Source organism: Paramisgurnus dabryanus, chromosome 2 (genome assembly GCF_030506205.2).
Source record: "Paramisgurnus dabryanus chromosome 2, PD_genome_1.1, whole genome shotgun sequence".
NCBI classification, from domain to species: domain Eukaryota; kingdom Metazoa; phylum Chordata; class Actinopteri; order Cypriniformes; family Cobitidae; genus Paramisgurnus; species Paramisgurnus dabryanus.
In genome coordinates, this window is record NC_133338.1 from 27,811,915 (window position 1) to 27,825,289 (window position 13,375).

Below are 13,375 nucleotides of genomic sequence, written 5' to 3' on the forward strand. Positions count from 1 at the left end.
ACAAGTTGGGTTGTACAATCAACCCAACCAGTTGGGTTGATTTTTTAACCCATCTGTTGGGTAGAAATAACTTTTTGTTGGGTTGAAACAACCCAACGTTTGGTTAATGTGTTTAAAGCTGAAATTTTGTGGTTTAAATTGCTTTCATACCTTTCATTGTGGTGTCTATAAATAACAAAGCATAGATTTAATTGAAAAAGCATATTTATTGCACATGAACAATAAAAGAGTACATAGCCCTACACAAACAATCAACTTTCTAATAAAAAAATATATTAGTATTATATCTCACAATCTAAAATGACAGATACCCGGTTAACATTACAATTAGATCAAGTAAAAAGTTGTACAAGTAAGGGATAATGTATTGGCAGCAGGTCATCACAGAAAAAAGCCCCAACAGTTTCTTCAGGACAAATGTCACAAACACATTGGTTTAATCATTTGTAAATTTAATGTCGGATATGTTATTAATAGACATTGATATTTAATTTTTGTGTAATATAAAACTGTACCTGTCAAAATGATTTGCAGCATTGGAGTTTTTAGTTTTGAGCAGAAGTAGAATGTCACGACTGGCCAATCAGAATCTAGCATTTTAGAGAACCGTGTAATAAGAAATGGTTAATGTAACACATAAGATCAACACTAAGTTGCACAAACAGTCAATATATGATCAACATGAGTTATCACCCTAGCATGACAAATAACTACACAGACTTCTTATAGAAAGGGATTCCGTTCTTGGGAGTTCGTAAACAACAGTCTTCAAAAACACCCACACTGATGTGCACTGCTTAGTAAAATGAATGTCCAAAACATAAAAAAAAGTTTAAAGCATGTCAACATCACCAAGGAGGGTGTATTGCTGGAGTGACTGTCTGTCAAAAACAACGAAGGCTTGATGGCAGAGATCGTCATCTTCCAATCCAAGGACAAATGGGAATGGTTTTGTCACCTCAGCCTCTCAGAAGAATGCAACCATGTTGGTCCCAACCTGTTGAAAACAGACAAACACTTGTTAGAATGCAGGCAAAGACGCTAAATGCATGATGCAGCATTATTATACAAAACCAAACAATTCATATTTCATACACACAAATGTAGTGTCTAGTTTAATTGTAATGAAATGTATACATTTCTGTTTTATTTCAATAACCTTACAATATACTCTTTGTTCATGCCAATAACTCAGATTCACAGTAATTTCAGATTCTGCCACGTCACTTTACCTGGCAGTAAGCCCGATTTTTTAGATTTTGCAACAACCTGCATACTTGCCCTTATTACTTAATATAGCCAACACTTTATTAGCATATATTATGTAATGAATACAGGGCTGGACATTAAAGGAATAGTCTACTCATTTTCAATATTAAACTATGTTATTACCTTAACTAAGAAAAGTTGATACATCCCTCTATCATCTGTGTGCATGCACATAAGCGCTGGAGCGCACTGCGACACTTCGATAGCATTTAGCTTAGCCCCATTCATTCAATGGTACCACTCAGAGATAAAGTTAGAAGTGACCAAACACATCAACGTTTTTCCTATTTAAGACGAGTAGTTATACGAGCAAGTTTGGTGGTACAAAATAAAAAGTAGCGCTTTTCTAAGCGGATTTAAAAGAGGAACTATATTTTATGGCGTAATAGCACTTTTGGGAGTACTTCGACTCGCCTGAAAAGTCCGCTCCCCTTCTCCCTCTCATAATGGGAGAGGGAGGGTGTTATTGCGCCGAGTCGAAGTACTCCCAAAAGTGCTATTACGCCATAAAATATAGTTACTCTTTTAAATCCGCTTAGAAAAGTGCTACGTTTTATTTTGTACCACCAAACTTGCTCGTATAACTACTCATCTTAAATAGGAAAAACGTTGATGTGTTTGGTCACTTCTAACTTTATCTCTAAATGGTATAATTGAATGAATGGGGCTAAGCTAAATGCTATCGAAGCGCCGCAGCGTGCTCCAGCGCTTACGTGCACGCACACAGATGATAGAGGGATGTATCAACAATTCTTAGTTAAGGTAATAACATATTTTAATATTGAAAATGAGTAGACTATTCCTTTAACGTTTGTCCCTAAAGTTAATGTTTTAGAGTTGCGAGTAAAAGAACATTTTTCTTGGCCGAGTTTTAACTCTATGCCTACTTGTAAACATGTCTTCTTGCTAGTTCACAAACAAAATATTAAATGTTTTAGGTTGCTTGCAAAGCAAAGTGTGCAATACTTCCATTACTTACATAAACTTAAGATTTTCTTCCCACTTTTGTAGACAGGAGTTGGAATATCATCATGGGGTTCTGTAGAGAAAAATGTTTAGGTTAAACCACTTAACTGTCACTGTTCCTGTAGAGGAACACCTAGGTTTACTTCAATATTTTGGATGTAAATGTTTATTAAATCATGACAAACTATATATTTTTGGAAAGGTCTAAGCCTCTAGAATACATATTTCAGCAGTGTTTTATAAAATAAATTATGTAGGGAGAGTAATTGATTCAATTTTAAAGAGAGTGCGCCTCAAAACATTTATGTACTGCTAAATGGCATTATCCCACCGGTAGGATGCCTACAATTACTTCAGTGTTTTGCATACTAATTTTATCCAATCATGACAAACTGTATATCAATGGAAAGCTCTAAGAGTGTAGTTTTCATTTGTCAGCATCATTTTGGGAAAATATTGACATAGTGTGAGTCATTTTCTAAAAGGTCACGGGCCCTCAAGCGGGCCCACATTGTTTTTACATATTTATAACACTAATACTCTATCCTAAACCTAAAAATCTTGACAAACTATGTATCTTTGGAAAGCTCTAAGAGTGTAGTTTTCATATTTCATCACAATTTTTGGAAAATTATGACGTAGTCAGAGTCAGTTTCTAAAATGTCACGGGCCACAGGTGGACCCAATTTGTTTTTACATATGTATAGCACTAATACCCTGTCCTAAACCTAAAAAATCTTGTCAAACTATATATCTTTGGAAAGCTCTTAGAGTGTAGTTTTCATATTTCATCAAAATTTTGGGAAAGAAATGACGTAGTGAGTGTCAATTTCTAAAAGGTCACAGGCCAACATGTAGGCCCAATTTGTTTTTACATATGTCTAGCACTAAACCCCTACTGTAAACCTAAAAAATCTTGATAAACTATATATCACTGGAAAGCTCTCAGAATGTAGTTTTTATATTTCAAGGTCATCTGATGAAAGAAATAATGTAGTGACAGTTTTTAGATACATGACCCCACCCCCCATAGGAATGCATATTAATTTTATATATTCATAATTCTAATATCATATTATAAATCTTAAAAAATGTTGACAAACTATATATCATTGGAAAGCTCCAAGAATGTAGTTTTCATATTTCAAAACGTTTTAGCAGTTATAATAATGCAGTGACAGTATTTCATCAATTTGTGACAAGAGAATGCAGCAAACCGTTGACATCTAGTGGCCGTTGTTGGTAAAACCACTAAAAGTGTTACACAAACCTCATTTTTTGTGATTTTATCTTAAAATTTGGATCACAACTGCTTGAGACATATGGCCTCATGTTTACATTATTACTTTTGTGAAAAATTTTCATTTTTATAATTTTATTTATCAAATTAATATGTTATTGCATTATTTTTAATTATTATAATATATTTAAACTGCTATAACAATTTTTCTGTTAAATATTTTCACATCCAGAAACATCAGTGAAAAACCTTACATTGTCTTCTTTAAAACAAGACCAAGATTAGTCTTTTAGACCAAAAAATGCCAAAGTTATATTAATTTGAAGCTACACATCAACTTTTCACCCCCCACTCAAAAGGGTGGAGTGACAGGTAAGTGGTTAAATTAGTAACTTTACTGTCATAATACTCAGCAAACAACAATTGTATTCCCAAGTGTACCTGTAGGTGATTTGTTGATGCTCCTGGTTCTTGGCTGGGAAGTTGCAGGATTCTGTCTGTAAAATGCAGTGCCCAGGTTTCAAATAGCTTTTCGGCATGGTCAGGGAATAACACAGAGAAGTCTTGTGAACTCTGAAAATGACAAATCATGCATTCATTTTCAATAAAACTTTAATGTAAATTTATGCGATAATGAATGCTATATGGGCTAGCTTGTCAGTGAACTACGGCTGCGTGTAGTAAATGGTACTTCACCTGTTTTCAGATGATGGCAATTTACTTCTAATCACAGAACCGGCTTTACCGATGAGATGGGCTTGACAATTGTATACAATTAAAGAGATAGTTGGGCCAAAAATGATATTAAACCCATGATTACTCACCTCCAAGCCATCCAAGATGCATACGTCCATCATTTTTCAGACTAACACATTTTCAGTTATTTTAGAAAATGTTTTAGATCTTTCAGTTAATCAAATGTAAAGTTATGGGATCCACTCCTTCAAGTCCAAAAATATTTCCATCCATCCTTCACAAAATAAATCCATATGGCTCCACGATAATAAACAAAGGCCTTCTGAGGGTAATCCGTGCAGTGTTGTTGTAGAATTATAACAAAAATAACTAGCTTCTGCTAATGGCGCCATCTTGGTCGCGTCCGCATTTAAGATGAGAGCTGTCCTGAATACAGAGGAGTCTAAGATGGCGGTATTACTGGAAGCTAGTTATTTTTGTTTATAAAGTTTAAATATAGATATTTCTACAAAAAAACGGGACGGATTACCCTCAGAAGACCTTTGTTTATCATCGTGGAGCCATTTGGATTTCTTTTGTGAAGGATGGATGCACATTTTTTGGACGTGAAGGAGTGGACCCTGTAACATTACATTTGATTAACTGAAAGATCTAAGACATTTTCTAAAATATCTCAAAATGTGTTTGTCTAAAACATGATGGACATATGCATCTCGAATGGCTTGGGGGTGAGTAAATCATGAGTTTAATATAACTTTTGGGTGAACTATTCCTTTAATCGTGCAACCTTCCTACTTTTGAAAATGACATACTCACAGCAAAATAAGCAGGGATTCTTAATAAAGAAATGCTTTGACATGCCTCATTGTATTATAAACATATCACTTTAAATAATAAAAAACAAGTGCATTTTCATGTTACCTGTAAATAACTTTGTAAAAGCTGGTATCAGAACCTCAAAGTGACATTGTTTTAGCTTCTCCAGGAGAAAATATCCATCTTTTATCCATCAGGGTCTGAGGAAAAGAGCCAAAACTGTGATTTAAGTGGGCATCATCAAAAACATTTGAAAAAGATAAAAATGTCTGTAACTTACAGACCAAATGAGAGTTCACACCCTGTCTGTGAACTCAAGGCTAAAGTTTCATGATCTAAACATGATATTAAAAGCATCAGTTTGATTTCAACTTTTACAACAAACGATTATTTATTTAAAACGTACACGTTTCCTCCTCATATTAACTTTATCTGTTTTAAACTGAATTTCTAAACCATTAGAATACGTTACATTCTAACGTTTCTAAAATTATTAAAACAAGCCATTTTAGACATATTTCATAAAACGTTTGATCAAACGAAATATTTAAATCATTTAAAAGCAAGCATATAGATTTACTGAGCATTACAGACTAGCCAACGGACGCTAATAAAACTTTTAATAAGAGTTATGTCTTGTGAACCATCATTTTGCATACTTTTGCATTCAGAAATAGTTTAAATTATTAAAAACAATGACACAAACCTTTTCCTTCAAATAAATCAAAGATAAGTCGATGAAAAACCGTTTATGAATCCTGAAGTGATGTTAAATTCCCGCGTCAGGTAGCGTGCTGTGGCAGGAGGAGTCTGACGTGTCTGTGTGGGGGAAGGGAGAAGAGTTCTCTCTGGGGAAGAACAACACTGACACCCGGTGGTCGCGCCGGTAACATTCCGACTTTTTGAAATTAAACTTTAAAATTGGCGTTCACTTTACAAACCGACTGCAAATTTGAACATTATACATATATATTCTCGCCTGAACTTATGTTTAAAATACATTTTGTGGACTAGAGAAAGTAATATTGAGAAACAGCTATATGTATCTATTAAGTTGGCTCTGCTTCAATACCCAACATATAACCCAACAAGTTGGGTTACACAAAAACTACCCAACACTGATAAAACAACCCAACAAAATAACCCAACTGGCTCAACCCAGCAGTTGGGTTGAAAAAACAACCCAAGGTTTTTTAGAGTGTAGTATTATTTGCTCTGTGTGTTTTTACTTAAACTCTTTTATTGTACAGCACTTTGGTCAGTCCTATGGCTGTTTTAAATGTGCTATATAAATAAAGTGAACTTGAAAAGGTACCGTCAGCTGTGAGGTTACCATCATTTATCAAAATATCTTCTTTTGTGTTAAAAAAAAAAACTCATACAGGTTTGGATCAACATGAGTATGAGGAAATAATGACAGAATTTTTATTTAAATAAACACTGAAATGATGCGTTTGTTTCAACCTGCTTGGATAAAATATGGACAAACCAAACTGTTGTGATTAATTGAACCTAGAAAATGTCAATTTTTGACCCAACCATGGATTGAAACCACATCCTCCAGTAAAACATCTGACAGGACCATAATTACGAGCGTGAACACACAATGCTGTAACATCGTAATGCCAGCTCAAATGACCTCTGATGAAGTCTGCTATAGACCTGTTTTTTTTGTCTGTTTTTTCCTAATCTCAACTGCCTGGGGCCTTTATTTATTAAGAGGTGGTTATTGTTATTAAACTGAACTGTGTTGGACCTCAGTCTCAACATCCCATGGCCACTGTTGAAGATTATCCCTGGTTGAACCTCTTCACTGAACCAATTTACTAAAATACCACCAAACTACAGCCCACTATGAGATGAGGGGACCTCTAGCCATCTCTAATCTGCAAATCCCTTCCATATGCCCTCCACACCTCTTTATTACGTTATTTGTTGAGGATGGTGCTATGATCATATGAAAAATGGAAATGTCTCAAGTGCTAATTTTCAAATGAAAATCTAAGATTCTTGCCACACGCTAACGGCTTGTATTGGAAACTGCAAGCGAGTTTTTGCCTGTTACAGAGAGGTGACCTGCAACCTAATGTTACTGTGGCATCACCATATTAAACTCAAATGGGAATCAAATTAAGCAAAAGCTCTCTCATTCACAAAGAGCAGAAACATAATCTGCCTCTGTCCCATGTTCATGTAGATTTGTGTTCAGACATCTGTCGGCAGCTTTTGACATCTTTGGATTTGGGCATATTCTGCCAAATCCTAAAAGGTTTAGTAACAGAAACAGATGTGGAATTTCCCAGGAGGGGAAAAGAGCTCTCTTCAACCTCTCAATCATTTATTTGTAGTCATTGTAATGTAATTCTGCATTATTCAAGGTGAAATTCACTTTGAATGTATGCTTCAAAAACACCATTCAAATTTTTTTCCACAGTCAACACAATAGCTTCATGAATTTGGCCAAATCAAACAAAATGAAAAAACCCAGAAAGGTATTCTCCTAAAATCTATAAGTAAAATTAAGTTCATCAAATTTCATATTAATGGACATCTATCCCTTTAAAATAAATGAGCTCTGTTCAGAAAATAAGCAAATAAAACTGCCCCAGTCAACACTTCCTGAATATTTTTTTTACTATAATATAAAAGGCAACTAAAAGTAATCGGTTTTCTAAGTAAAATGGGAATGGAAAGACTACCATTGACTTTTGGTCTCATTTCACAGAACTTTCCATTAATTACATAAGTTTGAGAATTAAAATCAAAGTGGGATTTAAAGCACCTAGGTCAGTGCTCATAACTCTGCCATTACCAGAGATTACAGGACAATGCAGAAATCAAGTTCAGTACCGTATGCATATGTGCGGTTTTACTAGCAAGCTCTCACAAGAGCGCCCATGTATTTGACAGTCTGAAATATTTACTTATTTTAAAGATAACAACAGAGAAGGCATCTTTTTTTTTAACTATGCACAAGTTACTGTTTAGGGTTAAAAGCAACTTTTAGATATCAACTTTCAACATCTGTCAAATCTTCCAGCATGCATTGCAGCCCAAGAGTGCAAAAGACACCACTTACTTTCCCGAAAAAAGAAAAAAACCCACATCTTTTCCACTACAAGTTAATTTGTTCTTTGTGGTGGGTAAAGTTGGGGGTGTTTATAGCTAATAAAGATCTCATACCTTCTGAGAGCCAGATGAGGTACGTTTGATAGATGCACGCTTAAATGAACCCTCTTTGCCTCTTCTTCCTCCAAATCCTCTGTTTTCCATGATAACAGAGCCAGATGCTTTTTCCACAAGTTTATGACCTTCTGATGTCCATCCCACCCTGCCTTACTAAACAAAACTGACAACTAAGAATTCCTCTGAGAATGTCCCACTGGAGCAAGCCACAGAAATCCAAACTGTACGATGCTCTTCCTCAGCTACAGTATGTGAGTGTGTAATCAGGATTAATGGAGATGCCCTACGAGTGATGCTCTTTAATGCATGAGATTTAATAAATGGTGATTGAAGGTAAATCTACTTTGGGTAAAAGTCTAAACAACAATGGGTCTAATGCTAAATATAGTACAGTTATGCATAGCTAAGCCATGACCTGATAAGTAATAGTAGACCAGGAAATAGATTTAGCTGGAGATGCTCAAAGTTTCCAGAAATTAAAATATTTAAGAACTAAAGCAAAAATATTGCATACATATTTGCACATCAATCCGTAATCCAAACACAACAGTTTATCCTTTACTGAACTCCAGGTGATGGAATCAATTCTGCAAATGACATACTGTATGTTTTCTAATTTGTTATTAGTAAGAAACAACATTACTTTTACATTTTGAAATCCTGACCATGATTTCACTTCAGTGGCATTATTTAACCAACTATTTAAACCTTAATCATCCCCATTGTTAACAGAATTCTCTTAACACACTTATCAATAAAAAAAGCTGTGCCTAGTAAATAAAAACACTAAATTAATGTGATATTTTAATAGAATATTTAAAGGCACCTCCGCCTCTGACTGATTTATCCTTAATTTATGCTAATCAGTCCTAATTTGGTGGCTTTAAAGCATTCAATGGTATGCGCAACTAATAAAAGTGTGAGTTTTTAACATCCAGGGTTCCACAGAGTTAAAACATGGAGAAATGTGCAACCTTTAAAACAAGTTTATTAGAGAATAAGCTAAATTGTAACAAACTGAAAAGAATTGGCAATTCTATGAAAATTATATATATTTATATATAAAAAGAAAAAAATCCACGTGACATCCAAGGCCTTGTGTGCTCCATACTTTTGTCAGTCCTCCACTGAGCAGGTTTTTGTATGAAGGCTGGAGAACTGTTTCTTGTAATAAATTATATATACACAGTCCTCGCTGCTGTGTGCCTTGTCTTTAATTCTCTTCATCCTTTCCATCAGCCAGCAATTTCCTCTCTTCCTCGCTCTCTCGCTTTTTCTCACTCAGCTGCATTAGAACCAGTGTCTACAGAGAAATACGACATGAGGTAACAATACATCCAAATACCAGAAAATACAAAAATCAAGCAATAAAAACAGGTTGTCATATTTCTTCTTGTCTTACTTTTGCCATCACATGCTACAATTTTTACTTTGTCCACCTTGACCAGGTCAGTCACTTCTCGAAACTCAACATCATTTAAAACAAATGTCCAAACGTTATCGCAGAATCTGTATGTGTTCAGTGATCCCTGTGGACAAAAAAAGAACAGTTTAGATTTAATTTTACATACGGTACGACCTTAGGCCCCTTTACACATGGTATTAGCATCCAAACCTGTCTACTATGACCATTAATTGAAAAAAAGGCATAGACCTGCATTTAATTGTTACAGAACACTGCAAAAAAAACATTTTTTTGGTGCATTTACCTAATAAACGCTTATTCAAAGTGAATAATCTGTGCTATCTGTATATTAAAAGGTCCGTACCCCAATAGGCTTTTTAGCTAATGTATAAGTCACATGTTTACAACCCTTGTCTTAGCACATTGATTGCTCGACAGGAAAGTAGGCACTGTTTTAAGGGTGCTTTATAATGGATTGAGTGAACAAATAACATGTGTTTATACCAGGTCTTAAAACAGAACAGATTTACCCTAAAATTGACTCTGTTGCGGACCCGGTTGGCCAGAGCTGTGTTGATAGCTTTATCAAACTGTAAGAGCACTTGGAGTGCTAACTGTGGAGTAATCTGTTGGGTCTGTGGAATGAAAAAAAGATTGTTAATTGTTTTTAAACACTGAGAGAATATATATGTAACGTTACCTAGACACGATTAAACCTCCTAAACCTTCTGGTGCATCATTACTGACTGAAAGACATACAGCCACATTTTTAAGTACGTTACCTCAATTTTGATAGTATTGGACACAATCATGGATGTTTTCATAACATCAAAGTATGTTACCCTGACAGTGAGACTGTTGTTATTAAACACAGACAGTCTGTTTTGTGTTATAACCCAAACAGTTCTTGATGTCCCAAACAGCTAAACATATTACAAGTAAGCATAATAAACATATTAAAATAATGACTCTGATTATAAAACAAGTTTCGTTACTTGTTCTTGTCGGAGTGTTCTGCCAAAGAGCAGCTCAATTACAATCACAGCTGGCTTTGGCTAACACTCAATTACTAACAAACACAACACATTACCATGGGCTGCCTTCAACACTAACGTTACAATCAATACAAATAACAGCCTTTGGCACGAAAGAATAATATAATAAACAAATTACCGTGAATGTCTGGATGTGCAACTATTCCATCGTATTTATTTAGATATCTGTCTATCACACATTAAAGTGCGCTGGCTAGCACTGAAGCTAGATAATATTCTTATGATTCAGTAGTTTTACCTGAATTAGTTCATCGAGGCTCTCCTGTAGACTGTTCCCAAGTGTCGTGTTTCTGTAAAGCTGATATGCCATAGTGTATTTCTGTGTGAAAGTGAATTAACTGTTTAAAAAACCGTTGGATGTTTGGTGATGCTTTGTGATTTGCCCGCTGTCTGCGCACTTCCTCAATTTCCAAACTTGGACGTATCGAGCTACGGAAACAGACGAGGGACAAAAAGCTCCAGTACCAAAGTTGTAGGAGAAAACGCATCTTTACGTATGTCGGTCTTTCGATAATAAAAATTAAAAATAGTATCCTGCTTTTAAATACATTTGTATTTATTTGGATAACATATGCCAATAAAATAATGGTTTTAATCCTTTTGTGTTAGATGTGATGATCATAGACTCTATGCTGCGCTGCGCAGTCTGGTCAGCATGACATCAAAGTACCGCGATACCGATTCGAAAGCTGTTCTTTTGAATGGCTCTCGCGATATTTGATGCTACAAGCTGAACAATCTGCACAACGCCTTATTAAGTCGATCACACAACGTTTGCCAGTAAATACCACTAGATGGCTGCAGAGTACACATTTTCCTCGTTGGATGCTAATGTACTCATAATTATAGAAAAAAATTGAAAACTGAAGTTAATATGTATTATGTTTATAAATATGTATATTACAAAATTTCAGTTAAGGCTTAACAAATAACTGGCCTGGGTATAGGCTATCCTTTTTAAATTAAAATAAAAAGATTTTGCAATATTAATAAATGTTCTATCCCAGACATTATAATTCAAATGCACCAACTCATTTTATTGTATTAATTTGTATACTTCTGACACACAAAAAAACAGTGTTTAAACCTTATAATAATAATACGTTTCCTTTAGATTAGGCTAACTAAATTTACTGACTGATCATTTTTATAGTAAGAAAGGGCAGACTACAGCTTACAGAATCAACCAAAAGACCAAAATGAGACTATAAATTCAGCTCTTCATTAGTAATACTTAACACAGAAAAATGAAGATGCCAGTAGATGCCCGAATAAGCATCTACACATAGAAAAACACAGATAAATCATTGTTTAGAAGAGATTTTCACCGTGCTTTAGTTGATATTTCATAATGAATGGAAGTGTTTATTGAGATTTTTGAAATGACACATCCATGCAATGATTTCATTTTTAAGAGAATGCAAATAAGGCACCTGGTAAATAGATGAAAACATGGTATGCAATTATTTGGATACAATGAGAGAATGTGGGCTCAACACAAACCAACGCATCAAATTTGATCAATGGTTTTGTTCTCTGCGTGTTGGAATAATGGCATTCGTTTAGCTTATTCATCTCCTCTTGAGCGTGTGTTTGTGTGCAGTGGAGGATGGTGAGTTTTAAACGATGATGGATACAGAGAGGCCGGCAGAAATGGAAGCTGCTTCCTTCATTTAATTACTGTGTCAAACTGAATTACTTTAGAAATCAGAATACGTGAACATTACACCACAGATTTATTTAGACTTCATTTGCGTTAAACCTTTTGCTTTTTCTCTCAATTTGATGCATTTCTTCAGTTATTTGTTGGCATGCAGAGTTGGTTAACATTTATTTAGCATCTCAATTCTTGTTTTGCTGCGTAATGGCTCTCTCTAATGAAACTGCAACAATATTGTTAAATGAGTAAGATTAAGTCAGATTTATCCTTGCCTGATGTGCTGTCTCTGTATTTTTCTCAGCGGTCAGCTAGATTTTTTAATATATTTAAAATGGAAAGAAACAAAGTTGCAGTTGATTGATTCATTTTTACGGTTTTGATTTACTTTTGCTGTGAGGAAATTGTTTTTTTCTAACTAGTTTTGATTTGGATTTAAACTAAACACAGGAATTAATTACAACAAATATTTAACAATTTAAAAACGATCCTGTGTTAGATTAAAACAGATAGTTTTGTCCAAACCACATGGGTGAGTAAAAATGAATGTATCTGGTTGCGAACAACACTGTTCCTCACTGACCTCAGTAACCTGTGATTCACTGGGAACTTTCACCCTCTGAACTCTGACCTCTCTCAGAGCATCTCTCATTTACATGCAACACAAGGGCCCTTCTTATAGACCAGAGAGTGCGGGAGGATGCTACCAATGTACTGTTCATGAATCATGAGTTAAGCTGATTTTCATTAAGAGTCTCTCTCTCTCTCTCTCTCTCTCTCTCTCTCTCTCTCATACATCTGGTTGCATTTAACAACATATGAACTGTTACAGACAGTAGGAGTTTATCAGCAATCATTAGACCATATATCAGCAGGATTTTCAAGAGTATGCAAATTTGATCAGCAAACAAATAATTATGCGAGTCAATGAGAACAATTAACACAACAATGCCCCTGAGACTGGGATAAGCCTAATTAATTTCCCCATTGCCATATAACAGAGTGATTAAGCACAAAATGGATATTTCTCAAACATTAAGACTGCATAATAATACATAATTTGAGGCCATTTGTTTTGGTTTACT

The 13,375-nt window shown here is 34.9% G+C and overlaps 1 protein-coding gene and 1 long non-coding RNA gene across 2 annotated transcripts; both read right to left on the minus strand.

Moving 5' to 3' along the window:
• Window positions 1-385: 385 nt before the first annotated feature.
• LOC135749236 (uncharacterized) lies at window positions 386-5,801 on the minus strand. Its single transcript, XR_010532322.2, has 4 exons — window positions 5,093-5,801; window positions 3,917-4,048; window positions 2,249-2,308; window positions 386-997 (listed from the first exon to the last, which is right to left on the minus strand). It is a non-coding gene; the product is annotated as an uncharacterized lncRNA (long non-coding RNA).
• Window positions 5,802-9,144: 3,343 nt separating this feature from the next.
• Window positions 9,145-11,057, minus strand: gtf2a2 (general transcription factor IIA, 2). Its single transcript, XM_065267664.1, has 4 exons — window positions 10,872-11,057; window positions 10,109-10,213; window positions 9,576-9,702; window positions 9,145-9,476 (listed from the first exon to the last, which is right to left on the minus strand). The coding sequence occupies exons 1-4, from the start codon at window positions 10,941-10,943 to the stop codon at window positions 9,451-9,453; spliced, it is 330 nt and encodes a 109-aa protein (XP_065123736.1). The 5' UTR covers window positions 10,944-11,057; the 3' UTR covers window positions 9,145-9,450.
• Window positions 11,058-13,375: the final 2,318 nt, after the last annotated feature.